Here is a 25,279-nt window from a genome sequence, read left to right on the forward strand (position 1 = left end):
AAGTGCTGGGATTATAAGTGTGAGCCACAGCACCCGGCCTAGAAATTCTTTTCTTCACAGACCTAAACATCCTTTGCGTGTGATCCAAGAAAGGTCAACTGGAAAAAGACAAAGATTTTTTGAAAATTCGTTCACTTTCAACTAATTATGGCTTTTTTTTTTTTTTTTTTTTTTTTTTGAGAGACGGAGTCTTGCTCTGTTGCCCTGGCTGGAGTGCAGCGGCATGATCTCAACTCATCACAACTTCTGCCTCCCAGTTCAAGCGATTCTCCTGCCTCAGACTCCCGAGTAGCTGGGATTACAGGCACAAGTTACCATGCCCAGCTAATTTTTTGTATTTTTAATAGCAATGGGGTTTCACCATGTTGGCCAGGCTGGTCTGGAACTCCTGGCCTCAAGTGATCCGCCCGCCTTGGCCTTCCAAAGCGCTGGGATTACAGGCATGAGCCAACCGCGCCTGGCTGATCACGGCTTTTATATCACTTGTGTCACAGTATAAATAGTTTGCAGCTTAGCATTTCCAGGGACAAACTCACGTATAAATTAGCTTGTTATGTAACGAAAATGGTCTCCCTATTTACATTCATCCTGAATGTAAACCAATAGATCATCCATAGGCCCATCACACAGTAATACCTTCTGCTGAGTTCCTAGACGTGCTGACAATAGATAATTGCCTTAATTGCTAGAAAATTAAGCTGAGAAATTCTAGAGCAACCATTTTACATTTAAACGGCTTTAATATATTTAAGATATAAGCCTACTCAACAGGCTTAAAGTAGTAAGTAATCTAAGTCTCTGAGTTGACAGGCTCCTCTACATTCACTTCACATACCCATAAAACTCAGAAATAAGGCTGGGTGCAGTGGCTCACATCTGTAATCCCAGCACTTTGGGAGGCCGAGGCAGGCGGATGATGAGGTCAAGAGATCGAGTCTATCCTGGCTAATACGGTGAAACCCCGTCTCTACTAAAAATACAAAAAATTAGCCAGGTGTGGTGGCACACGCCTGTAGTCAGTCCCAGCTACTTGGAAGGCTGAGGGAGGACAATCACTTGAACCTGGGAGGCGGAAGTTGCAGTGAGCCGAGATGGTGCCACTGCACTCCAGCCTGGGTGACAGAGCGACTCCACCCAAAAAAAAAAAAAAAAAAAACCAGAAATATATGCCCAAGATGTTAAGTGACTAAATGTGCCAACAAAAATAAATAGCAGACATCTTATATTTAAGCATCCTGCTCTATCAGACCACTTAGCAGTACTGCAAACAAAGTGACTTAATATACACATTTTATGCCAAAGGAACATCACTACCACCACTACATCTGAAGTAGCAGTCACAAAACCCACTACCAAAGAGAAGTAACAGCATAAAACTCCCTTTACTTAAAAACCCTAACATTTATCATCTCATACTAGCAACATCTGATGTTAAATTAGCTGAAGACTTTCAGGTTATCATGAGAATTTATTTCCCAGGCCTGCTGTAAGCCTTAAAAAGCTGATGTAACCAAGAGAATAACCATCAAGTTATCAAAGACCTGATACAAAAAGACAGATGTTCACTGTCTCCAACAGATGCTCCAGAATTTACTAAGAACTGATGTGCCTAATGACTAGCACCAAACAAGTTGCCACCACACTGACCAACTTCTGGTTTATATCAACTATTATAGAATAACACTCACCATTCACACAATGTTTACTGTGTATCACCGTATGAGCTAAGAACTTTATAAACATCATTTTACATAACCCTCATAAAAACTGTCAGATTAGCCCCATTTTATAGATGAAGAAACTGAGATTCAAGAAGTTGACCTGTCCAAGGACACAGCCAGGAAACACTCAAGCCCAGGTTTGGCTGGTTTGCAAGCACATGGTCTTTTCACTGCACCACACTGATTTCCACACTTCTCATCTGGTCACTGCTTCTAAGTCTACATTTAATGAGAAGTAAGCAAAGGACCATTTATTTCCTAATTCACAATACTGTAGATGTCAGACACCATGAAATGGTCTCGTGTTCCTAAGATTTTAACAGAACAAAGGAGAAGACAGAGACAAATCTTCCCTTCTCTGAAGATGACTTATTGAACCACTTTACACAGAGGTGGTTCATCTTCCATCTTTATGAGCTACAAGTAACATCATGTGAGAATTTTAAAATTTATTTTCTCTATAAATGAACTTCCAATCAGGTCACCACAATGCTTTAAAAATCTCCTGAAATTAGAAATAAAAAACTTATCTTGTTGGTTTAGGGTTTATACTTTCTTCTGGTAGGACTAATACATCAAAAAGTAGAACAACTTCTAAGGTCGAATTTGTGATCCAGGTAAGAAATTCCAGAGCTTCCAAAATGATACTCCAACCCTCAAATGTTCATGCAAGCAGGTGGTTCCAGTTCAACATGGGTAAGTCAAAGTCCCAGAAAATTCCCCAACAAATGACTTAACTGGTTTCTTTCCTTTCCTTGGCACTGCCAAATATCTATCAATAAGCTACAAAATAGCAAAGGGGGAAAAAGAAGGGAGAAATATCCCAGAGTCCTTAGAGATTCATTGAGATAAACTAAAATTGAAGACTTTTAAACTGTGAAGTAAACCCTTTGCTTTATAGACAAGAAAATAGGCTCTTGAAGGTAAAACTGACTACAGTAGGCACTGCCTAATGGTTAAAAGCACCAACTACTGTGGCCAGATAAATCCCACTTTCTTAAATCTTGGCACCGTTTAAGTCTGCCACTTGGCGGCTATATAGCCATTACCATGTAATTTAATCTCTTTGAACCTCAGTTTCCTCAAATGCAAAATAGGAATAATCCTTATCCCAAAGGCTTCCTGTAAAGATTGCTTTGGACAATGTTTAAAATAGTGACTGACATGAAGCAATTAACTGTTGTTACTATCATTATCCCATGAAGTCTTTGGTGAAGCTGGAACAAGAACTGAAATTCTGAAGTCCAGTTCATGGTCTTCCAAGATTATCACAAAATCTGTAATTCCAGACTTGCCATCATTCCAAAATTCAGAGCTGAGATAACCATTTATCAAACACAGTCATCCATGAAAATTTAAGTGGCCTTCAACTGCTTGTTCTTAATATGGCAGTTCAAATATTAAAAAGGACACTAAAGGTTTTCCCAAGGCTATGCTATCAACTAGCTGAATAACCACTAATCAGCAACCTCACCCAAGTGTGTTTCAGGGTCATCATACTTAAGTGTGAGAATTCAGCCTAGATGACTGCTACAGGCCTGCCATGATGGCTCACGCCTGTAATCCCAGCACTTTGGGAGGCCAAGGCGGGTGGATCACCTGAGGTCAGGAGTTCGGGACCAGCCTGGCCAACATATAGTGGAACCTCATCTCTCTAAAAAAATACAAAAATTAGCTGGGCGTGGTGGTGCATGCCTGTAGTCCCAGCTACTTGGGAAGCTGAGGCAGGAGAATCGTTTGAACCTGGGAGGTGAAGGTTGAGGTGAGCCAAGATTGCACCACTGCATTCTAGCCTGGGCAACAGAGCAGGACTCCGTCTCTCAAAAAAATAACAAATTTCCTAAACAAAATAAAACCAGGCTCTCACCATTTGACAATTTGCTTCACTACTTGGCAAAATTTTATTCCCTTTAAAGGAAAAATAGCAGAAATATTACAGACATTATGATATCACAAACATGTTGTCTTCTCCATAAAAAGCTAAAAAACCATTGTACTATTACTACATAATGGAAGTCTATACTCTCAACTCTGAAGTGAGTTCTTCAGAGACTGGACCATTCATGTAGCTGCTCATCTCCTCTCCAGGTACTAGAATGTTAGAACACTTACCTTCATCTCAAAAGTAACAGGTGAATGTATTAAAACACTAAAGTTTTGACTCTACTGGACAATCTCCAAGAGAGTGGGCATATGGATTAAACCTGAATCATTCCAGACCACGTTGGAGTGATGAGATTACTCCTTCATGAACTCAAGAACCATGAACACTGTATGTTTCTGTGGAAATTTTGGGGAAAGACTATCTAAATCGAGATATAAACAAGTTGCCGTTTCCTGCTTAGCATATACAAATAATATTGGGTGTAAGGAGCAATTTGCCAGGAAGATAAAGCCAACTTCTGAAAAAATAAAAATTTTCTTCTTGAAAGCTGTCATTTAAATGTCTTCTGTTTTCTTGTTAGAAAGTAAACACTTGTTATAAACCTAACTGTTTAGGACGTTGTCACTACAGAGGGGAAATGGTTGATACTAAAATAGTCCAACATTTGGCGATCCAATAGAGCAGTATTTGTTGGAGTCCTATAAACACTTGAATGAAACAACTCAACATATTGACTTCAAATAACTAAAGTTTGCATTTAGAAAATTTTGATCCAATAAACAAAAATCAGATTCTTCTGGATTAGCAACAAGTATTTCACTGATCTCAGTCCTTCAATACAGAGCTCAAGATATCCAGTGATACATTTCACTCCAGTGGGATAGATCTCAAAAAGTGAAAAAGCAAAACTTTCTGAGGAAACGATTTCCATATAATATCAAGGAATGAGTTACTGGTTACCTCAGTGGCACCTAGAAGATACTTACGAATTTGTGTGCAGATATTCAAAGGTTAGCTGAGCTCGATTCAGACTGCTGTAATTTGTGAAAGCCATGACTGCAATAAGGTCTCCAGCCCTTCACCCGCTAACTGGGAAATATAACCTTATAACGATATTGATTTCCCAGGATTCCGTCCAGTAATGCTTCAGTAAGTCTGTGCTCCTTAATGACAGTTAAAGTAACCTAGTAACTATCCAAAATATATGCAGAGATATTTAAAACTACAATTTCTTCAAGGTTTTTTTTAATCTTCTCAATGATTACAATGTAATATTTTGGAAGGAACTATGTCATAAATCTGTAGCTTTAAGGAGCTTTTAGCATAAAGTTGCGACAGCTCAATTCAGACAATCTGAGTCTCGTGTGGATGGTCCTGAAGGAGATGGTCCTTGGGTGGGGTGGTTTATGACTGCTCCATCTTCATGTTCTTCCAGCCTTTTTTGGTTCCCCGGAATTTCCTGTAGGGAAATTTACCAATCCGGAAATTTACCCACTTCTGTCAGAAAACTGATCAGCCATGTCTTCGCCACACGTGATGCCAGGATTCTTAAACAGGCCCAAGAACGGAGACCAAGATGTCGACGGAGTGTTATATGGCGCAAGTTGCAGCTTCACCACCTCCCAACTGAAAAAGCTTCTAGGCACTCACGATTTCTTTTTTCAAAGCCGGACCAAACCCAGTTCAGGGTGGTGGTCAGATTACCTCACACTTGGCCCACATAAACACCTCACAAATGACCCGCCCACAGCACCTCGGGCAGGCCGCGCCCCGCCCCCACGTCCCTCAGACAACAGCCTCAGCTCCTCAGGCCCTTCCCGGGCCTCGGTCCCGTGGCGGCCTCCTCACGAAAAGGAGCTACTCCCGGCTTTCAAGGACCGGATCGAGGGCAGTGGCGAGCGCACCACCTGACCCGGCACTACCCGGATCTCACAACTGCCTTTGTCCCTCCCCGCGCAATTGGAACCCAACAGCCGCAGCGCGCTCTTGGAACCATGTGCTGCTGCCGCCTCCGCCGCCGCCGCCGCTGCCTCCGCCGCCGCTCGCGCGCCGCGCTAGTTGAGATGGTGACAGGACTCAGCAACACGAAATTCGGCGTTTAGAGCTGCTCTGCCGCCGCCGTCACAGACACCACAGCCACCGCAGCCACAGCTTTGTCTCTGGTAGTGCACACAGCCCCGGCCACCTCGCACACTCCCCGACGCCCCAAGCCCCCGAGGCCTCCGCGGAGCATTCAGCCAATCACAAAGCTGCAGCTCCTCCCGCCCCCGCCCTGATGTACACCCTCCTGATTGGCGGGCTGCGTGTCCCCATGTGACCGGATCTTGGTTGGCCGGTCCCGCCCCTGTCACGTGACAGCGTGCGCCTCTCTTCCTGCTTTCCTGACCCTCTCCGCCATTTAAAGAAACAGTACCGGGGGCGGGCCGAGCGACGCAGCCGGGACGGTAGCTGCGGTGCGGACCGGAGGAGCCATCTTGTCTCGTCGCCGGGGAGTCAGGCCCCTAACTCGAAGAAGCCCTGGCGCGCCCTCCCCCCCTCCCGGGTCTGGTAGGGCGAAGGAACGGGCGTGCGGTCGATCGAGCGATCGGTTGGCGGCTCTTTCTCCTGCTCTGGCATCCAGCTCTTGGGGCGCAGGCCCGGCCGCCGCGGCGCGCGCCCGGTGGCCGTTGGCGCTCGCGCCGCGTCTTTCTTCTCGTACGCAGAACTCGGGCGGCGGCCTATGCGTTTGCGATTCGACGAGGAGTCGTCCGGGTGGTCGGCGGCGGCGGGCAGCTGCTCCGCCCCGCTCCGGGGGAGGCGGCGGCGGCAGCGGCCGCGGGATTTGGAGCGGCCGGGGAGGCGGGGGTGGCCGGGGCCGGCCTGGAGGCCTGGCGCCACCCTTCGGGGCCTGCAAGGACCCAGTTGGGGGGGCAGGAGGGGGCCGGAGGATGGTTGGTTGTGGGATTTCTACTTTGCCTTTTCCTCCTTATGCCGCCTTAGTGAGGGGCGGGAGCTCTGGCGGCAGCCCCGGGGTGGGGAGACGAGCTCCGGAGTCGGAAGAGCTGGGTTTGCTTCCGGGCCTAGCCACCAGCTGGCGGAGTGACCTTAGGCGAGTCACTCTGTAATTTGTCTGCGCCTCAGTTTCCTCCTCTGCCTATCAATGTGTGTGGGGTTGAAATTGCTTTGTAAACTGTAAAGCGTGGGTGTACGTAAAGGATGGTTATTGTTTGTAATTTTTTTTGAGTTGTAAGGAAACTTAGCAGTTCCCCAATCCTTGGGTTTTGAACCTGGGAACCTTGGATTGGAGTTGGGGATCCCCAGACTTCCTGAAATTGTGGGAATGTGCGGTTTGGGGGAATGATGGAAATTTGTGGGAATGTGCGTTTTAGGGGAATGATGATCCATCGCTAGCAAGTTTTCCAAGGGGGCTGTGACCCAGAAGAGTTAAGAATCACAATTTCTTCATGCTACAGAGAGGAAACTGAGGCCTAGATGTCATTTGGGACCCTTCACAACCAATTTGAAGCCCTGTTTGAGTCCCTGGGATATGTGAGCTGTTTCTATGCATAATGGATATTCGGGGTTAACAACGGTCCCCTGCTTGGCTTCTATTCTGAATCCTTTTCTTTCACCATGGGGTGCCTGAAGGGTGGCTGATGCATATGGTACAATGGCACCCAGTGTAAAGCAGCTACAATTAGGAGTGGATGTGTTCTGTAGCATCCTATTTAAATAAGCCTATTTTATCCTTTGGCCCGGCAACTCTGCTGCTTGTACCGGTGCCTGTACCTTTCTGACTCTCATTGACCATATTCCACGACCATGGTTGTCATGCATTACTTGATCCTACTTTACATGTCTAGTCTGTGTGGTTGGTGGTGAATAGGCTTCTTTTTACATGGTGCCGCCAAGCCCAGCTAATTAATGGTGCACGTGGACTTTTAGCAGGCGGGCTCCCTGGAAGAGACTGAACCTGGCATGGAATTCCTGAAGATGTTTGGGGTTTTTTTCTTTCTTAATCGAAAGTTAACATTGTCTGAAAAGTTTTGTTAGAACTACTGCGGAACCTCAAAATCAGTAGATTTGGAAGTGATTCAAAGCTTAACTTTTTCCTTGGCCCTCCTCGTGTTCTAATTGCTTGCAAGTGTAATACTAGGATGTCCAAGATGCCAGTTTTTGCTTCTTTGTTAGTTGTCAGCTGCTTTTATCAAATTTCAGGCCATTATCCAACAAACACTATAAAAATGTTTGAACAATTGGATTTCAAACATATTCGTTTTGTGGAGTGGTGCTCACCAAGTGGTACAGCCCTAAGCAAGTGAACACAAACACATTTAAGTGTATTTTGTCTGATTCGATGTTAGCCAGTTATGCTATTTCATTCAAATGTCTGAAAAAATCAATTGACTATTCCCTTTTCCTAAAGGGCAGAGACAGATAATCTCACTTCCAGAGAAATGACTGTTTTGGAGAAAAAAAGTGTTGGTCTTTTTGCTCTTTTGTAATTAAATCTGGATGTACCTCAAAAGACTCTTAAGACTGTGGTGATAAGATGCTTTCCTCAGCAGAAAGGAGGGAAAAAAAACAACTGGAACTCAAAGCTTGAAATTCTGTGGCAAAACATGAGATGTCCAGGATTGGAGGTTGAAAAGATTTCACTACAGTGTTCTGCAATAGTTGGAGCAGATAACTTTCAGTGTAGCCACAGCCATGGACTCCAGATTTCCAGATTTTCAAGAACTGGACCTGGAACCCGAAAGAGCTTGTCAGGATGCGGCAAGAACACTGGAGGTAGATTTTTTTTTTATTTTTGAATTTTGGGACTGTTGACCTTGCTGTGAGAAAAGAGACAACGACTGAGCAAGCACTACCACCAGCATTGTTACTGGGAATTAGAAGACCTGAGTTTCTGTCCAGACCCTCAGTGCAAACTGAGGACGCTCCATCCAAAGTGAATCATGGTACTTGCCATTTTCCAAAATGCGTTATTCTTTACCATCTCTGCACTTTTGTTCATACTCTTTTTCTACTTTGGAACTGCTCCTCTCTGGCTTTTCATTTGTCAAAACTGCCATTTTCTCAGTATCCAACTCGCCCTCTTTTCCATGAGTCTCCTAACTAGCCAGACTAGAGCTTTAAAGTTTTATGACATTTCGTTATGTATCCTCTATACAAAATCCTGTAAAATAGTTACTTGCCTGCATTTACTGTCTTTGCAGATAGCAGACTTCTTGAAAGCAGGGTCCTTGTTTAGTGCATCTTTGCCCACATAAACCACAACATGTCAAGATGCATTTATTAGGAAGGAGGAGTTTAGAGAGCAGGCTATCAGAATAACCACTCAGTAAGTGTTTTCTTAATTGCTATGTGATAACTAAAATTACTCTTAATGAGGAGAAAAGTCGCTAGATATGGGTCATGTTTCTTTATGTTTTAATGTATTTTAATTCTAAATTTTGATCTAGGGAGCCCTCAGACATAAGGAGAAACCAGTATGTTGAATGGGGTATTACATACAGAGGGACCAAGACCTTATTTGCTTCTACTTAAGATGGAATCTTGTTAAGATGAAAGGACAGCTTTTTAAAAGGAGAAGGTCATAAGACAATTTGAGGAAGGCATTGGAAGAGGAAGACGGGCAATGTCTCCTTTGTTTTATTGTTGGTATAGAAACTTAAAATCTCAGTTCTTTTTATGCCACTTGTGGAGCCACTTCCTCTCCCCACCAAAAAATGCCCAGTACCCTGAATCCGATCAAATTACTCTCCTAAAGTATAAGGCTTAGTTTCTGTTTGCTGCTTCGCTGAGACAGTTCCCACAAGTCGAGAGTGTTAATCAGACTTTTGTGTTTTCTTTTTTGGATTGCTGTTGTTTGTTTTCATTTATCATTTGTCTTTGCCTAAGCCAGGCTCATCAAGAATTAACAGCCATCAGGCTGCTGATGTGCTGACAGCAGACCCACTTAGAGTCCTGTGTTTGTAATTGCATGCATTTGTTATTTTACCTGTTTTGTCCCTGCCCCTTCTAGTCCTGTGCCTCCTGATTGCTGAGTGTTCACCTGGACCTTCTGACTACCTTCCCTGTGCTATTCCATCAGCCTACAGACCTGGTACCTGGATTTTTGCCCGAGATGATTCCTACCACCTTACTACTGAAGAAGACACCCATTCCAGTGGACCACTGTGACCCAGGAGGCATTCAGCCATCATGATGTGGCCTTTACCTCCACTCCTGTCCTGTTCTACCCAGATTCAGCACAGCCCTTTATAGTGAAGTCAGAGTCCTCAAGCCAAATAGCTAAAGCTGTTTTATCACAACAAAGGCCTAGTTTGTTCCATGAGTGTGCATTTCATTTCTTCAGTTAAAGCCTTCAGAGACACACAATAAATTTGGACCAGGGGATTTTTTAGTTATTAATGCTCTCTGAAGAAAGGCAACATCTTTTTGAGAGCAGCATTGGACCACACCCCACAATCTCAAATGGTTGAAATTCGTGAACATCTAGGATCCCGTGAAGGTCACTGGACCCTGTTTTTTCTACTTCAAATCCTGTAGTAGCCTACTGAATGAGAAAACATATTCTGACCCATTGGAATCAAATCAGAGGCACAGTGAACTCCTCATAGCATCTTCTTTGGAATTACTCAGGAACCAGAACTTTTTACACAAATGTAAGAAATTCTACCAAGGAGTCCCCTTACCTAACAGCATCTCACAAGGCTGCATCAGATTCCAGAAAAGGCTTCTCTTGATACATCAAGGTAGAACCTCTATGGTAAATCCCTCTGTTTATAATGCACTTTACAGTTTCAAAGCACTTGTACATACATTTATCTCAATTATCAAAATAACAGTGAATTATAATCCCTTTTTGGAAATGAGGGAATGTAAATTTTAAAAGTTAAGCAATTATCCAAGGTGACACAGCTGTGAAAGTGGTAGAGGCCAGGCTTTCTGACTCCCAGTCCAATACTCTCCTTGGAATTAGCCTCCATTTTACCCACAGTGTTAAAATGGCTGGGTATTGGGAACCTCAGGAAATTTTCCGGCTTCCTGATCTGTTGCCCCTAGTCACATAGGATGTCTTAAGTGTGATCATGTGATAGCTACATTTAATCCAGAATCCCATGGCAGTATCCCACGGTTTAAGGGCATAATATCTCCGTGGTGGTAGATTGTCAAGTCAAAAACGGGACATGTTGTAACAGCAAAGCTACCCAACATGAAACACAAAGCTACTTTTAGATTTTTTAAGACTTACTGATACTCCTGGGCCCTAAGAGTTTATCTATGGTCCTATCTTTACAAACTAGTATTTACACAAAATGAGCCACCTGGTTTTTTTTAAGGCAGTATTGTTTGTGTGTGTGTGTGTGTGTGTGTGTGTGTGTAAAAATATGACATGGAGAAAGCTGTTACCTAGTAAGATAGTAAAGTATATAAGACATGGCCCTTCCCCCAGTCTACATTGAGGTATAGTGTATTAAAGGATCTCAGGAGACTTGTAGCAAATTACTACTGCTTCTGTGCTTAAATTCAGAAGTCTAATTTAAAAAGAAAAAAAAGACTTGTAGCAAAGAGTTCCATTTTGCTGTTTAACCCATTGTGTCCTAAGTTTAATCAAACACAGAAGGATATTTTTTGCATCATTACATCTAATGGAATGCAGAAACTGCTTTAGAGCACTATAACCAGTGCTTCCTGATTGCCAACAGATTGCCCTGGACACCCCAGAATAAACAGCATCTTCAAAATCCCCCTTTCTCATACCTTCTTATTAATGGTTGAATTAGTATGTCTCTGTCATCTGAGAGTCTTGCATCTTGACCATTACCTTTATTTTCTGTCAAGGGAATCTCTAGAAGATGTATGGGGAGACATAGGAAAGGAATGGAAGAAAGTTAAATCACCCCAAATTGGATAAATTCCATGACATTTAGCAACTGTATCCCTAGAATTGTACCATAAGTTTAGTTCAAGGGCATTGCATCTCAGGTGGGTTAAGGAGGTTGGGAAGGGGAGAAAAGGGATGAGGAGATATTTTCTTGAGATTTATCTCCTTGAGATAATCTCCTTGAGATAATGCTTGAGAAGTCATCCAGCCATGGACTTCTTGGAGTGATACTTACAAAGAATTGGATGCATTTTGCAACCTTAGGCAAAAACCCCAGTGCTGTAGCAACTGAAAATCATTAGCCTTGTTCTCTGATAGACACTTACAAGCCCAACTGCAGGCAATCAAAATTTATAGCAGATGAGTTCTAACTCCATCAACCTGTATTATGGTCCATATTAGGGAAAGAATAGGAAAACACCTTGGTTTACCACAGGCTTTGCTTACAGTTTCTGCTTTCTGTGACCTATTTTTTGTATTTCAGCATTTTGTGACCGACTTATTCTTAGATCATTGGTTTTCCAAAGGCTTTGTGGCCATGAAGCCCTTTGAGTGAAAACTGCAGAAGCCCAGAGTAAAAGTGAAGCTGCTCTGGATGAAGTAGTGAAGCAAGAGTAGGGGCCTGAAGCCTGCTACGACTATCTTCCTTTACCACCGTGGTGACACCTAAGGGGACTTCCTTACAACACCTTGAACTCTTCCAAACACAGTTTGAAAACCACTGCCCCAGACAGCAATATGTTTGACCTGAATGGCATTCCAATCTTTTCTGTACCTCCACTCAGCACAGTTCGTGTTCAGTAGATGCTGAACATTCTTAGAAATACTGTGCGCGAACTTAGAAAAGTGCAAGAAGACAGGCATGTCTTTGACCCCAGGAATGATCATGGGCTGAAGATGGTGTCAAGTGAACCTAGATTAACAGCCCTCCACTCCAGATGGATATCCAGTGATTCCTAGAATGGGATATAGCCAGAGAACAATTCTGTGCACCCTACACTGACAGACTCCCTTAAGCAACACCAGATGCTCTACTGGTACTTGAAGTACATGACTTTGAAGTCTTGACCCTCCATGAATACCTGAATTACCAGCAAGTGGGTTTTGAAGCTGGTGCCTCATCAAGGCCATATTAGAGCAACTTGTACATTTGACCTCTTGTTATCAGCCATGGTACTCTACTTCGTAAGCAAGAGATAACTATGAAAGCCGAATTCAAATACTGGCAACATTTCCTAAAGGGGCTCAATATCTATCATTCATCTTCTTTTCCAAACTACACATCACTGTATGACTCAACCAGTAGCAGTTATATTGCCCCTTGGTTTTTATTCAGTTTAACTACTGTTTCCAGGGTAAATGAGCTAATAACCATTTTTTAAAAAAAGCTGAATTCTTTTTTCTTCATCACTGGCATATCTGCCTATTCTCCAGAATTATTATGACTATTCAGCTCACTTTAACAGTTGAACTTCAAGAGACAATCTTTGAACACCCCTTCTCATGTGATTTAAAATGAAACCATTTGGAAAAGTTTTTTCTAGCCAGTAATAGATTTTTTTTTTAATTGCTCTCCCTTGTGCCGAGAGATGTTCTTTTAAGATGAATCTTTTGAGGTCTGATACCACCAAATATAGGTGGTAGGGAGAGTTGGAGGCTGGCCCTTTGAGCAGGCCATTAGCTTACTTGCTGGGCATTTCCGATAGCTTATTGCCTACCTTTTTGCTGGAAACAGACGGATTTGAAAAACAAAATCTGTGAAGACTGCTGCTAAGGATTGTATCGGTAGACTTAAGAGCTTTTGTCCTTGTGGATATTTTAGTGGAACCACATCAGTCTCAATACTGTCATTTTACACTGACTCAGAGCAGCTGACTTCATTCCTTGCCATGATATATATTTAAGGGAGGCATTGTAACAGACATAAAGACAACTTATCTGTTTCAGCAGGAAGGATTCAGTTTATGAACTCTCAGACCAGATCATGTTGAACAAGGAGACTTTGATGTGTGTCATGAGAAAACTCATTCTTTACTTCCCAGTCAATTTAAAGGCCAGCTATCCTGAGCTACTCGAATGAATGCACTGGTTAAACATTGGAAATAGTTTGTTTATATCCTTGTTTCTCTCTAGGCCAATTGTGATTACATGACTCCACTCTACATCTCGTCAAACAAGGCCTAGGTCTGGTTGCTGTAGACTGCTCACCCTCAACAAATAAAAATAAAATCTGGATGACTAGCCTCCTTGTATATACAACTATTATTTGTTAAGAAGAAATTATCTCCAATTTTCTACGACCTTCAAATTGTCAGCTCTTTTCTTCGTCTCTGATTTTTCCTGTACTTTACAGAAAAAGACATTGGTCTATACTGCCATTCCCTGTAATCCTGCCATACTCAGTCAAAAGGAATGACTTAAGATGAAGATGATCATCTGCTCGAGTCTAAAATAAACATTGTATATAAGAATTGGTGATTTGAAAAGCAAAAAACCTAAAACTTAAACCTAGGAGTCTGTCTACTGTCTCCATGTCTCCATGCCTCAGATCTCATCTAAATCTTTGAACAGCACCATTCAACCAATCTGAGGCCTTGACTTGCTTGTAAGATGGTTCTCAGAGATCGGCTGAGTTAAAAAAGATGACGACTTGATTACCAAAGAAAGTAGGGCCAACTTTGACAAACCTGGCTCTGCTGACCCTGTCACTCCCAGATGTAGCATAGACTCCTAAACAGAACCTCAAGTCTGATTGAGGATAAGGCCTTCTCCTGAGCTGAAAGTTCTTTGGCAGATGAGCAAGAAACTGAAAGCTGATGTACCTGACTGGCTCTGTAAGATCAGAAAACTGTATCCAGAATAAGCCCTATGGATTAACCCCTGAGTACCCAGAGTAAAAACTAATTTACAGAGCTTCCTTATTGATCTGCCGGTTCTTCCAGATCATATTCTGGCTATTGGTATGGCTGGCCTTTCTGAAGGTACCCTGCTTGTCTATTTTCCTGACTCAGCTCTTGCCTGCCTTTTTCACATGTTGCTGCAATTAGACTCACCTTGAGAAGACTACAGCCAATTTCAGTCTATCTTGTGCCCAATACAACAAGGATTTTTAATAGAAACAACCCACACCTCACCCACTAGGACTCAATGTTCACAACAGGAAAGACCATTGCTGCATACTCCTTGACCAGCAACTTTTTTAAAGATATTTTTAAGTGCAGAGTAGGCCTCTATTCCTGTATGTAATTGTTCATTTTCAGCACCTGGAACCTCATCTATCAGGTCTGGAAGAAATACAGCAGACCGAAAGCTGCGTCCATTTCTCTCCTTCAGTAGTGCAGAAATGAGTCCAATTCACCAGTACACACAGAACTATACCAGTTCAACCTGGCAAAAGAAGAAAAGTTTCCACTGTACTTAAAATTTACAGCTGACTCAAATTGCCTCACAGAATTATTTGATGTAGAAGGCTAGTTGTCTTGCTTCAGATCAGCAGGACAGTTGGGCTCTCAGACTCATGACCACTGAGTTTGCTTGTATTGAAACTGTGGTTTCATCCAAATATGCTATTGGACATGATTATTATTCCATTCAAATGGATTACAGACCTCTTGAGGACAGGACAAACTTATCTCTCATGGTGTTTTTTTAGAATACTTTTATAACCAAGGAAGAAACAATGCCAGCTGTTACCATTCAACTTCTTAAGCAGAAATTAAGCTTTTTCATATCTGTTCTTATCCTGGACATCAGTAGTTTTTAATTGCCCAGCATCCATTCCATCTTGTTGTAACAACTCCCTGATGTTTCTTAAAACCACCTCTTACTATTTTCAGTCTGTGGTTTGGACAGTCTGTCCCAACCTTGAGCTTTGTGGGTGAACATGTAATTCAGACCTCATCAATCAGCAAATCCATCTGAACTGTGGAGGAGAAGCTCTCTTTACTGAGGTGCTTTAGCTTTGTAGGATGAAAACCTCAAACCAACAGGGCCTACCATGTAGAGAATGAAGCCAGTGCAGGGGAAAGCAGAGCCAAAATATGGAGAGACTTGAATCCTGATGACAGCGTTTGTGCCCCTGGATCCAACCGTGCCTGAAGCTAGAATATCCCCTGGACTTTTCAGTTATGTGAACCAATAAATACCCTTTTTTGCTTAAGTTACTTTGAGTTGGGTTTCTATTACTTGAAATTGAATCCAGACTAATATATCTACCAGCATTGAAACTTGACAGATCCAAGTATTTATTAAGCTAGAGGTCATGGTCACTGAAATTACTTTCCAGAGTGGAAGATAAAATGAAACAGGAACTGAGAGAATATTTAAGATCCCACAGAAGCATAAAAATGACATGGTAGAAAGTAATAGAAAACCTAAATGTCTGTCATTAAAGGATAGGTTAAGGTATGGTTCAGCCATATAGGAAAATCTTGTATCTATTAAAATGAATAAAGTACATTCATTGTGTATGGAAAAATGGCCATGATACATTAGGTGAAACAAGTTATTAATAGAAAAGTGTACAGTGTGAACTCATTTTAAAATGTGTGTGCTTATGTTTATAAATGCATAGAAAAGTCTATTCGCAGCTTTCTTTGAACAGTGTAGATCACATGAAACTTCCAACTTTATACATTTCTGTATTAATATTTTACACTACCCACATTACTTTTAAACTTTATTTTAAATAAAGAATTTTTTAAATTAAATTTAGTGCTTACTGTTTGACCTTGGCAAGTTATTCAACACTGAGCCTGTTTTATCAAATGATTTAAAATACCTACTTTTATGTTAGTAAATATTAAATATAAATCATTCATTACTCAAGCTGACAGATTGCTATACCATTGCTTGTTTGAGAAACTCAGAGCTTAGTAATTGTTCCTTAATTTTTTAAGCGTGTCTCCTTCAAGTGAGTTCATTTGGATTATCAAAATTTTACGGTTTTAAGGTTTATCAAAGATTATTCTAGTTCTTGACTGATGTTAATCTACTAAGACTATTGCAGTATCCACATTAGGCAGAAAGCAGGGGTAAAGTCACTTTTTAAAAAAAGTCCTTGAATTATTCTGATGTCACTGCAATTAAAGTCAATAGTGACCTTTTCGTTGCTAAATCCATTACACATGCATCTTATCTGAACTTTCAGCAGCACAGATAACTCCCACCAGCTTCTTGAAACACTCTTCCCTTAAGTGCTATAATACTTTTAATTTTCTTTTCAACTTGCTGACTACTCCTTTATTGTAGGTTCTTCTCCCCATCATGTAAATATAGGTATAGTGGACATCCATTGCTTTGGCTTGCCAAAAATCACTTCCCCTTTCCTTTAATGATAGATCCCCACTTATCCTTTAGAAAGCTGCTCCTTCCCATTCCGTGTGGTGTTCGTGGAAATATAGATGACAGTACTCTGGCCTCATGCCCCCTGGCTGAGGTTTGAGCAATGCAAGCTCGTTCTGTCCCACCAGGACTTTGATTCCTAAGAAAGGTGACCACAAAGTGATCAGAGTTGAGTCATTCTTATCGTAGTGTTCCAAAGAAACCATGTAAAAGTTTATGAAAGGAGATCTCCAAAGTATGCTGGCTCCTATTCTCCAAGCCTGGTTGTCCAAGTTTTCCTTTGATTGTGTAAACTATTGCATAGCCTCCTTAAAATAAGTTTCCTTTTTGTCAGCCAAAATGGGTTTCTATTGCTTGTGACCAAATGACTGACTAATTACAGAAATTGAGGCCAGATAGTTAAATGGTAGGCTTTTAACCCACAGGAACATATGGAGGATCTGGAACTGATTATTGTACTGAGACAGATAATGGCACCAGCTCTTGTTCTGTGTCCCTGGGAGGATAAATCTACGAGTTAAGGATGACAAAACAGAAATGATATCATTTCTTGTCATTTGGAATCATGCCTATTGAGAGTAGAATTTGGAGAGCCAGGTAATTGTTGACAATAGGGCAATTTAAAGTGGATAGACTGGGCACAGTGGCTCACACCTGTAATCCCAGCACTTTGGGAGACCAAGGTGGGCGGATCACCTTAGGTCAAGGAATTCAAGACCATCCTGGCCACATAGCTAAACCCCGTCTCTACAAAAATACAAAAATTAGCCAGGCATGATGGTTAATCATGTAATCCCAGCTACTTGGGAGGCTGAGGCCGGAGAATCACTTGAACCCAGGAGGCAGAGGTTGTGGTGAGCCAAGATTGCACCGTTGCACTCTAGCCTGGACAACAGAGCAAGACTCCATCTCAAAAAAAAAGAAAAAAAATTAGCTGGGCATGGTGTTGGGTGTCTGTAATCCCAGCTACTTGGGAGGCTGAGGCAGGAGAATCTCTTGAACCTGGGAAGCAGAGTTTGCAGTGAGCTGAGATTGTGCCACTGCGCTCCAGCCTAGGTGACAGAGTGAGATTCTGTCTCAAAAAAATAAAAATAAAGTGGAGAAAGCAGGCCAGGACCACTGAGTTAGAATGGTTACTTTGATTGCATTAGCTATTTTATTTTTTTTTAATTTTATTTATATATATACTTTCTGAGACGAGTCTCACTGCAGCACCATTGCTGGAGTGCAATGGTGCGATCTCAGCTCACTGCAACCTCTGCCTCCTGGGTTCAAGTGGTTCTCCTGCCTCAGCCTCCCAAGTAGCTGGGATTACAGGCACACGCAATCATGCTTGACTCATTTTTGTATTTTTAGTAGAGATGTTCGCCAGGCTGGTGTCGAACTCCAGGCTGGTGATCCGCCTGCCTCGGCCTCCCAAAGTGCTGGGATTACAGGCGTGAGCTACTGCGCCTGGCCCCGGTAGCTGTCTTAAAGTGAAGGGCATCAGCTCAAACCCAGAAACTGACCTGTGGGCATAGAATAAAATACAGGGCCTTTTTGTGGCCAGGATAAGTGAATCTCGGTGCTTAAATCCAAACTAGTACTTGGAGATTAATTATTCAAATTGCAAAATTACAATGCTGGTTGAATTTGTAGCATTACTAAGGTCTCTTTTGTGAGAGTTAAGGTATTAATCAGAAAAGAGACTATGTATAGAATGCTGATATCTGAGAAGATTTAGAGAATCCCAATCCTTGAAATATCTCAGGAATGAAGGTTTGGGTTACCCTATTAGTCAAAAATCCCTGACTGAATTAAACAAAAACGTATAGTCAAAGAGGAAGAGAGAAATAGCAGCTATAGCCCCATAACCTGTTGGAGAAGTAAGATCTGTAGCCTCTACCCCATATCTTTTAGTTTGCCTTATTTTATTTCCCCCCTCCTCTGTATTCATTACAGTAATCTGCCCTAACATTTCCTGGCTGAAGTTTGAGCATGATGCAAGTTAATCCAATCAGATTTCTCCTCCATTGGAGCTGAGCCATTCTAATGGCAGTGTCCCCTCACTGATGTGTATGAGTGTGTTGGTGATGGTTAAATATATCAAGAAATCTGTAAGTTGCAGATTATCAAGATGGGGTTAAGAACTAGAGAAGAATGAGCATCACCCGGAAATCTTAGGCTTATAACTAGAAATTATTTTAGGTTATCTCCCTCTAAGAGGGAGATCTCCCTTTAGCGGGGATTATGTTGAGTGAAGGTATTAAGATTGTTCATGTTGAAGAATGCATGTCCACATAGTGTACGTTTGCCTACCTGCTGTTATCTTTTTTCCCTCTGAGAATAGCACTTCACTTTTCCTTTGGGAAACTACCTGTTTCCCATGCCATGTGAGCCCAGAGGATAATGTGTAAGAAGTATATGAATTTCTGAGAGGAATATGAGAGGTCTTCACCTGCCCAGATTCCTGACTTAATCTTTAAGTCTTCTTGCCCTGTGGACTCTGAAAAATCTCATCCATTCCCATGGCCTTGGTTTCTAACTGTATATTGATAATGTCCAGATTCCTACCTTTGGCCTTGATATGTGTCTTGAGTGCCAGAGCTGAATGCCCACCTGTACCTGGATATCCACTGCTTGATTAACACAAAGATACTCTCACCCAACATAATAACATAATAAACGCTGACCTCTTCATTTTTTCCTTAAAATCTGCTCTTCCTCCAGTGTTCCCTTTGTTGGTAAATGGCACCACCCTCTACTCTGTTTCTCAAACCGGAACATGAGAGTTATTCTCGAAGCTTCCCTCTCTCCCAGAGTCCCTGTTAGTCATTAAATTATCTTGGTGTTAGCATGTAAATATATACCTTAAAACTATCTCCACTTCTATCACTTTGTCCAAGGGAACATATATCTGTTGCTGTGAGTATTATAATGCATTTCTAGTGGTCTCACTGCCTCTATTATTGCCCCACTACAGTCTTCTCTACAGAACAGCTATAGTAGCCCCCCAAGAGATAGGGTATCCCTGTTGCCCAGGCTGGAATGCAGTGTCAATCATAGTTCACTGCAGCCTCAAACTCCTGGCCTCAAGCGTCCCTCCTGCCTCAGCCTCACGAGTAGCTGGGACTGCAGGCACGTACCATCATGCCTGGCTGGCCATTTATTTATTTATTTATTTTGTAGATACACTATCTCGCTATGTTGCCCAGGCTGGTCTTGAACTCCTGGCTTCAAGCAATCCTCCACTTTGGCCTCCCAAAGCACTAGGATTACAGTGAGCCACTATGCCCAGCCTACTTAACCTTTTAATAGTTCCCCCATCATTTCAGAATAAAATCTAAACTCTCCTGGTTTACAAGGCTCTTCAGCTCTTCATTATCTTATTCCTCAAGCTTCATCTTTCACCACTTCAAACAGGAACAACTCAATTTTGTATATTGGAATTTCCTGTATTATTTCATTTGAAAAAAAGTTTCCACTTTTTTTTTTTTTTTGAACTGAAGTCTTGCTCTGTTGCCAGGCAGGAGTGCAGTGGCACTACCTCGGCTCACTGCAATCTCTGCCTCCCAGGTTCAAGCAATTCTCCTGCCTCAGCCTCCCGAGTAGCTGGGACTACAAGTGCGCACCACCACGCCCAGCTAATTTTTTGTATTTTAGTAGAGATGGGGTTTCACCATGTTGACCAGAATGGTCTCAATCTCCTGACCTCATGATCCATCCCCCTCGGCCTCCCAAAGTGCTGGGATTACAGGTGTGAGCCACCCTGTCTGGCTGGGTTCCACATTTTTTAAAGCAGGGGAGACACAAGGTTTCATTAAAGAAAAAATTGAAATGATTATTCAGAACAACCCAAAAGTCTATTGCTATGAATACTGTAATTTATTTTCTTCCATATTTCTTTCCATGAAATTTTTAAAAATCTAATATTTGTAACTGATATAGAGAGCTACAGTAAGGTGCCTAGAGAGCAACCAAATCCCTACCTCACAACATTTACAAAGATAAATACCAAAAGGACTACAGATTTAAATCTTAAAATGAAACACTAGAAGAATATTTAGGAGACTATTTTTGTGATCTTATGACATGGGAGATTTTCGTAAACAAAGCAGAAAACCTACAAGCCATAAAGGAAATTACAGACATATAAGACTACATGAAACAAATCTTGATTCTGTAAAAGATGTGATAGATTGGAGAGAGATTTCCAACATAAATGACAGATTCAGGACTAATGTTACTAGTACAGAGAGTTCTTACAAATTTATAACTAAAGTAATAATCGCTAGCCATTTATTTGGTGTTTGTTTCATACTAAGCATTGTTTCAGGCACTTTATAAGTGTTATTTAATCGTCACAGTTTATGAGACAGGCAATATTATCCCTGTTTTGCAGCTACGGAAACAGGCTCAGAAGGATAAAATAACTTGCCCATGTCACACAATAGGTGATAGAGCTATGACTCAAACACAGGTTGTCTGTTAGTCTGTACTTTGAACCATGATGCTCTTCCACATTTCCGTAAGCATATGAAAGATAATGAGGTCAGTGAGATGTGATGTACATCAAAGCAATGAAGTACCATTTGCCACCTATCAGATGGCAGAATTTAAAAGAGCAGTAACATACAGTGCTGGCAAGAATTAGGGTAACAAAACTTTTATACATTGTTGGTGGGCATGTAGATTGTTCCAATTTTTTTAGAAGATGATCTGGCAATATTGATGCAAATTTTTAAATATACACTTTTGGACCCAGCATTCCTACTTTAAAGACTCTCAAAGAACTAAAAGCACCAAGGTAAAAGGACATCAGTATGAGGAATTTACTGCAACGTAACCTGTGCTAGCAAAAAAATTTAAAAAGGTATCGATCAAAGTGGAGTGGTTGAATCAGTTATAGGACAGCTATACTGTGGAGTGTTATGCAACTGTTAGAAGACCTCTATTTCTTAGCCTGTGGCATGTCCATGATGCATTAAGCAAAACAAACAAAAATTACAGAGTAATGTATATCATAATAGCCCATTGTATGGAGTGCAGGGCTGGAAGCCCTACAAATGTATCTAAATGAACATGAAAGAAAAGTGGAAGGTTACACCAAATTGAGGGGTTTGGAGAAACTTGGTACTTTATACATACTGGCATTGTTTCACTGGTTGTGGGAGCACATCCTTTTTTTTTTTTTTTTTAAGAGACAGTTTATTTCTAAGGGAAATAATTAAATTTTTATTTATTTTTATTTTTATTTTTTTTGAGATGGAGTCTCACTCTGTCGTCCAGGCTGGAGTGCAGTGGTGCAATCTCGGCTCACTGCAACCTCCACCTCCCGAGTTCAAGCAATTCTCCTGCCTCAGTGTCCTAGGTAGCTGGGATTACAGGCACACGCCACCACGCCCAGCTAATTTTTTTTTTTTTTTTTTTTTTTTTTAGTAGAGACAGGATTTCACCATGTTGGCCAGGCTGGTTTCAAACTCCGTACTTCAAATGATCCACCCTCCTCGGCCTCCCAAAGTGCTGGGATTACGGGTGTGAGCCATAAATATAATTTTTAAAGCAATTAAATTGTACCTAGACTTTTTCAAGTTAGTATATGCTAAGGGATCAAAAAAGAGGGCAACAAAAAGTAACAGTTGGTTAACTCTTTTATATCCGGGGTTGCCTTTTGTAGATGCATGGATTCCAGGTGACTGGCCCACAGCCTTTGAATAGGCCACTCCCTACAACAGAGAAAGGGTTGTCCACTAGGGTGCCACTTCTAACAAAGATGTGTTGTCTCCTTGTATTTATTCTTCCGAGTAAACACATTTTTCAGTTTCCCTGGCAGGTATAACCCACTGACTAAATTTTAGCCAGTGGGACCTGAGTAACTTATAGGACTTACCCTTAAAAAGGAGTGAGCCCATCTCCTTCCTTCACCCTCCTGACTAAAATGTAGGCTTCACCTGCTGACTAGAATTCCATGACTGGAATTTGTCACTGTTGGACCATAAAGGAGAAGGCACTCTGTGCCAGTGACGATGGAGCGACAAGTTAGAGGGAGCCTAGATTCCTGATGAATGTGAAGCCACCTTACCAGGCCTGAACTGCTTATCTCTGGACCTCATTTACAAAACTAATTTCTGTCTTCTTGACATCATTAGTATATGAGGTTTTTCTCTGCCTCACAACTGAGCCTAGTCTGCCCATAAATATTTTGCTAGAAATATTTCTTAGGAACATCTGATTCCATCCGTTCTGATTTTATACTACTGAATCAACCTGCCCCTAGCTGAACTCACTAAGAGTAGATGACTGGTTGGGTCATGAACCAGCCACATATCTTTAATCATAAATTAATAGGGCCGCGCACGGTGGCTCACGCCTGTAATCCCAGCACTTTGGAAGGCCGAGGCGGGCAGATCACTTTAGGTCAGGAGATCTAGACCCGCCTGGCCAACATGGTAAAATCCATCTCTACTAAAAATACAAAAATTAAGCCAGGCGTGGTGGTGGGTGCCTGTAATCCCAGCCACTCGGGAGGCAGAGGTTGCAGTGAGCTGAGAGCTGAGAGCGCACCATTGCACTCCATCCTGGGGAATGAGAGTGACATCCGTCTCAAGAAAAAAATCATAAATTAATAAATTGATCTCTTTATTAGTTCAGTGGCCCTCCTTTATGCTCTCAGAGTCCCACTGTTATGGACATCCATTGCTTTTGTCTACTCAGTATCTATCTTCACTTCTTTTGATAAGAGAATATTAGTTGCCCTCTGAGTTTCCAACCCTCCTTCACTTTCTGTCTGTTCACTACCCCTGGCTCCAGGACTGAGCATGTAACTCAGACCGACCAGAGCACTGCAGCCCCTTGGTCAGGGTAGTTGGATATGGAGTGAGTTTATTATCTAAGCCAAGCCAGTTTTACACAAATAGAGCTAATGGAGGTGGGGGAATTTCCTTTTTAATCTGTTGAATTTAGAACTGTAAGGTTGCAAGGCTGGCATTATTGGCAGCCCTCTTGCCACCACAAGGAGATTGCTCATCTGAGAATGAGGCTGGTCTTGAACTCCTGACCTCAGGTGATTTGCCTGCCTCAGCTTCCCAAAGTGCCGGGATTACAGGAGTGAGCCACTGCATCTGGCCTGATTCTGCTGTTTCTGTTCCACTTCTGTTGACTCAGGAGAATGGCAAAGATGAGCCCAGGAGTCCTTAAGGTTCTCAGTGTTCCACTCTTGATATAATTGTTGATCTAGCTTCAGCCCATTTCCCTGACCTAATGACTGGGTCTTATTTCAGCTACTTTAAGACATGGAGACCTGCTGGTTTGGGATGGCAACCTGGGATAAAACTGTGAGGGCTTCTGGGATATTCTAATTGTTCGGAATTGCACCTAAGCAGAAAAATACCTTTATTATTGTTGGTGTAAAGGACCAGGACTCTGACTTAAACAAACCTATGGGTTTTTTTTAAATAACAAGTAGCAATTGAGGGTATGGGACTTTGATCTGATGCAGTCAGTGCAGTGGTAAGCCATTTATCCCTCTGGAGTGTGCCCAGGCTTCCAGGACTGTCCACCTACTCTGATAGAGATGAAAGAGGTCATGTTTCATTTTTTCTTTTTAAATTTTTTTGAGATGGAATCTCACTGAGTCATCCAGGCTGGAGTGTAGTGGTGCAATCTCAGCTCACTGCAACCTCTGTCCCCTGGGTTCAGGCAATTCTCCTACCTCAGCCTCCCGAGTAGCTAGGATTACAGGCGTGCACCACCACACCTGGCTAATTTTTGTATTTTTAGTGGAGACAGGATTTCACTATATTGGCCAGAATGGTCTCAAATTCATGGCCTTAAGTGATCTGCCCAAGAAAGGCCGTATTTCTATGAATGAGAATTGGACCTTCTTAATCCAGGCCTCCTACCACATTTGCTAACTGGCCAACTGGCATGAGTGGCATCCAAGGACCTCAGCCCATGAGAGAAAGGGAATGTGACATGTTTTTCTGTCAACAGCATTCCTGAGGGTGGTGGGGTAAATAAGAAATTGCTTTTCCTTATAAAACAAATTGAATGTGATAGCATGTGCATGTCATTGACACCAGCAGCTGTGGCTGTGGTTAAAAATGGCAAGGGAATGGCTGGCTGAGCTAAGTCTTCCAGGATATTGTTGCCTTAACAGCATTATTGCTAACAATTGCCATTTGCTGAGGCAACATGGTGAAACCCTATCTCTACAAAAATACAAAAATTAGCTGGGCATGTTGGCAGGTGCCTATAATCCCAACTACTCGGGAGGCTGAGGCAGGAGAATCACTTGAACCCGGGAGGTGGAGATTGTACTGAGCCAAGATTGCGCCATTGCACTCCAGCCTGGGTGATAGAGCGACACTCCATCTCAAAAAAAAGAGCAGAATCACATTTGCGTGATTCAACATTTGGCCTCTTTGGACAAGAGTCTGATTTCTCAAGTTCAGATGATGCCTGGAACTCTTTGGAGTT

The 25,279-nt window shown here is 42.1% G+C and overlaps 2 protein-coding genes and 1 long non-coding RNA gene across 6 annotated transcripts in view; 2 read left to right on the forward strand and 1 right to left on the reverse strand.

Annotated features, from left to right (window-relative positions):
• The window catches only part of MORC2 (MORC family CW-type zinc finger 2), a 43,003-nt gene extending 36,579 nt beyond the window's left edge, over window positions 1-6,424 (reverse strand). For 2 of the 3 annotated variants that reach the window (XM_024239665.3, XM_024239664.3), the window contains exon 1: window positions 4,593-6,424. In XM_024239665.3, coding sequence (XP_024095433.2) covers window positions 4,593-4,660 — 68 coding nt within the window. In that variant the 5' untranslated portion in view covers window positions 4,661-6,424. The other variant, XM_024239666.3, reaches the window with a different exon arrangement.
• On the forward strand, window positions 6,112-9,776 carry TUG1 (taurine up-regulated 1; the record flags this gene model as incomplete). The annotated part of the gene is made up of 3 exons (XM_054543329.2): window positions 6,112-8,546; window positions 8,805-8,929; window positions 9,614-9,776. A coding segment is annotated over one exon (474 nt), but the record flags the coding sequence as incomplete, so codon positions are not given.
• Window positions 9,771-15,642, forward strand: LOC100456948 (uncharacterized). Of its 2 annotated transcripts, none has more exons than XR_002912828.3 (2): window positions 9,771-10,360; window positions 11,964-15,642. It is a non-coding gene; the product is annotated as an uncharacterized LOC100456948 (long non-coding RNA). The 2 variants fall into 2 exon arrangements; XR_002912827.3 differs by having other exon boundaries at window positions 9,785-10,346.
• The last annotated feature ends 9,637 nt before the right edge of the window (window positions 15,643-25,279 follow it).

The sequence above is a fragment of the Pongo abelii genome, chromosome 23 (genome assembly GCF_028885655.2).
Source record: "Pongo abelii isolate AG06213 chromosome 23, NHGRI_mPonAbe1-v2.0_pri, whole genome shotgun sequence".
Taxonomy (NCBI): domain Eukaryota; kingdom Metazoa; phylum Chordata; class Mammalia; order Primates; family Hominidae; genus Pongo; species Pongo abelii.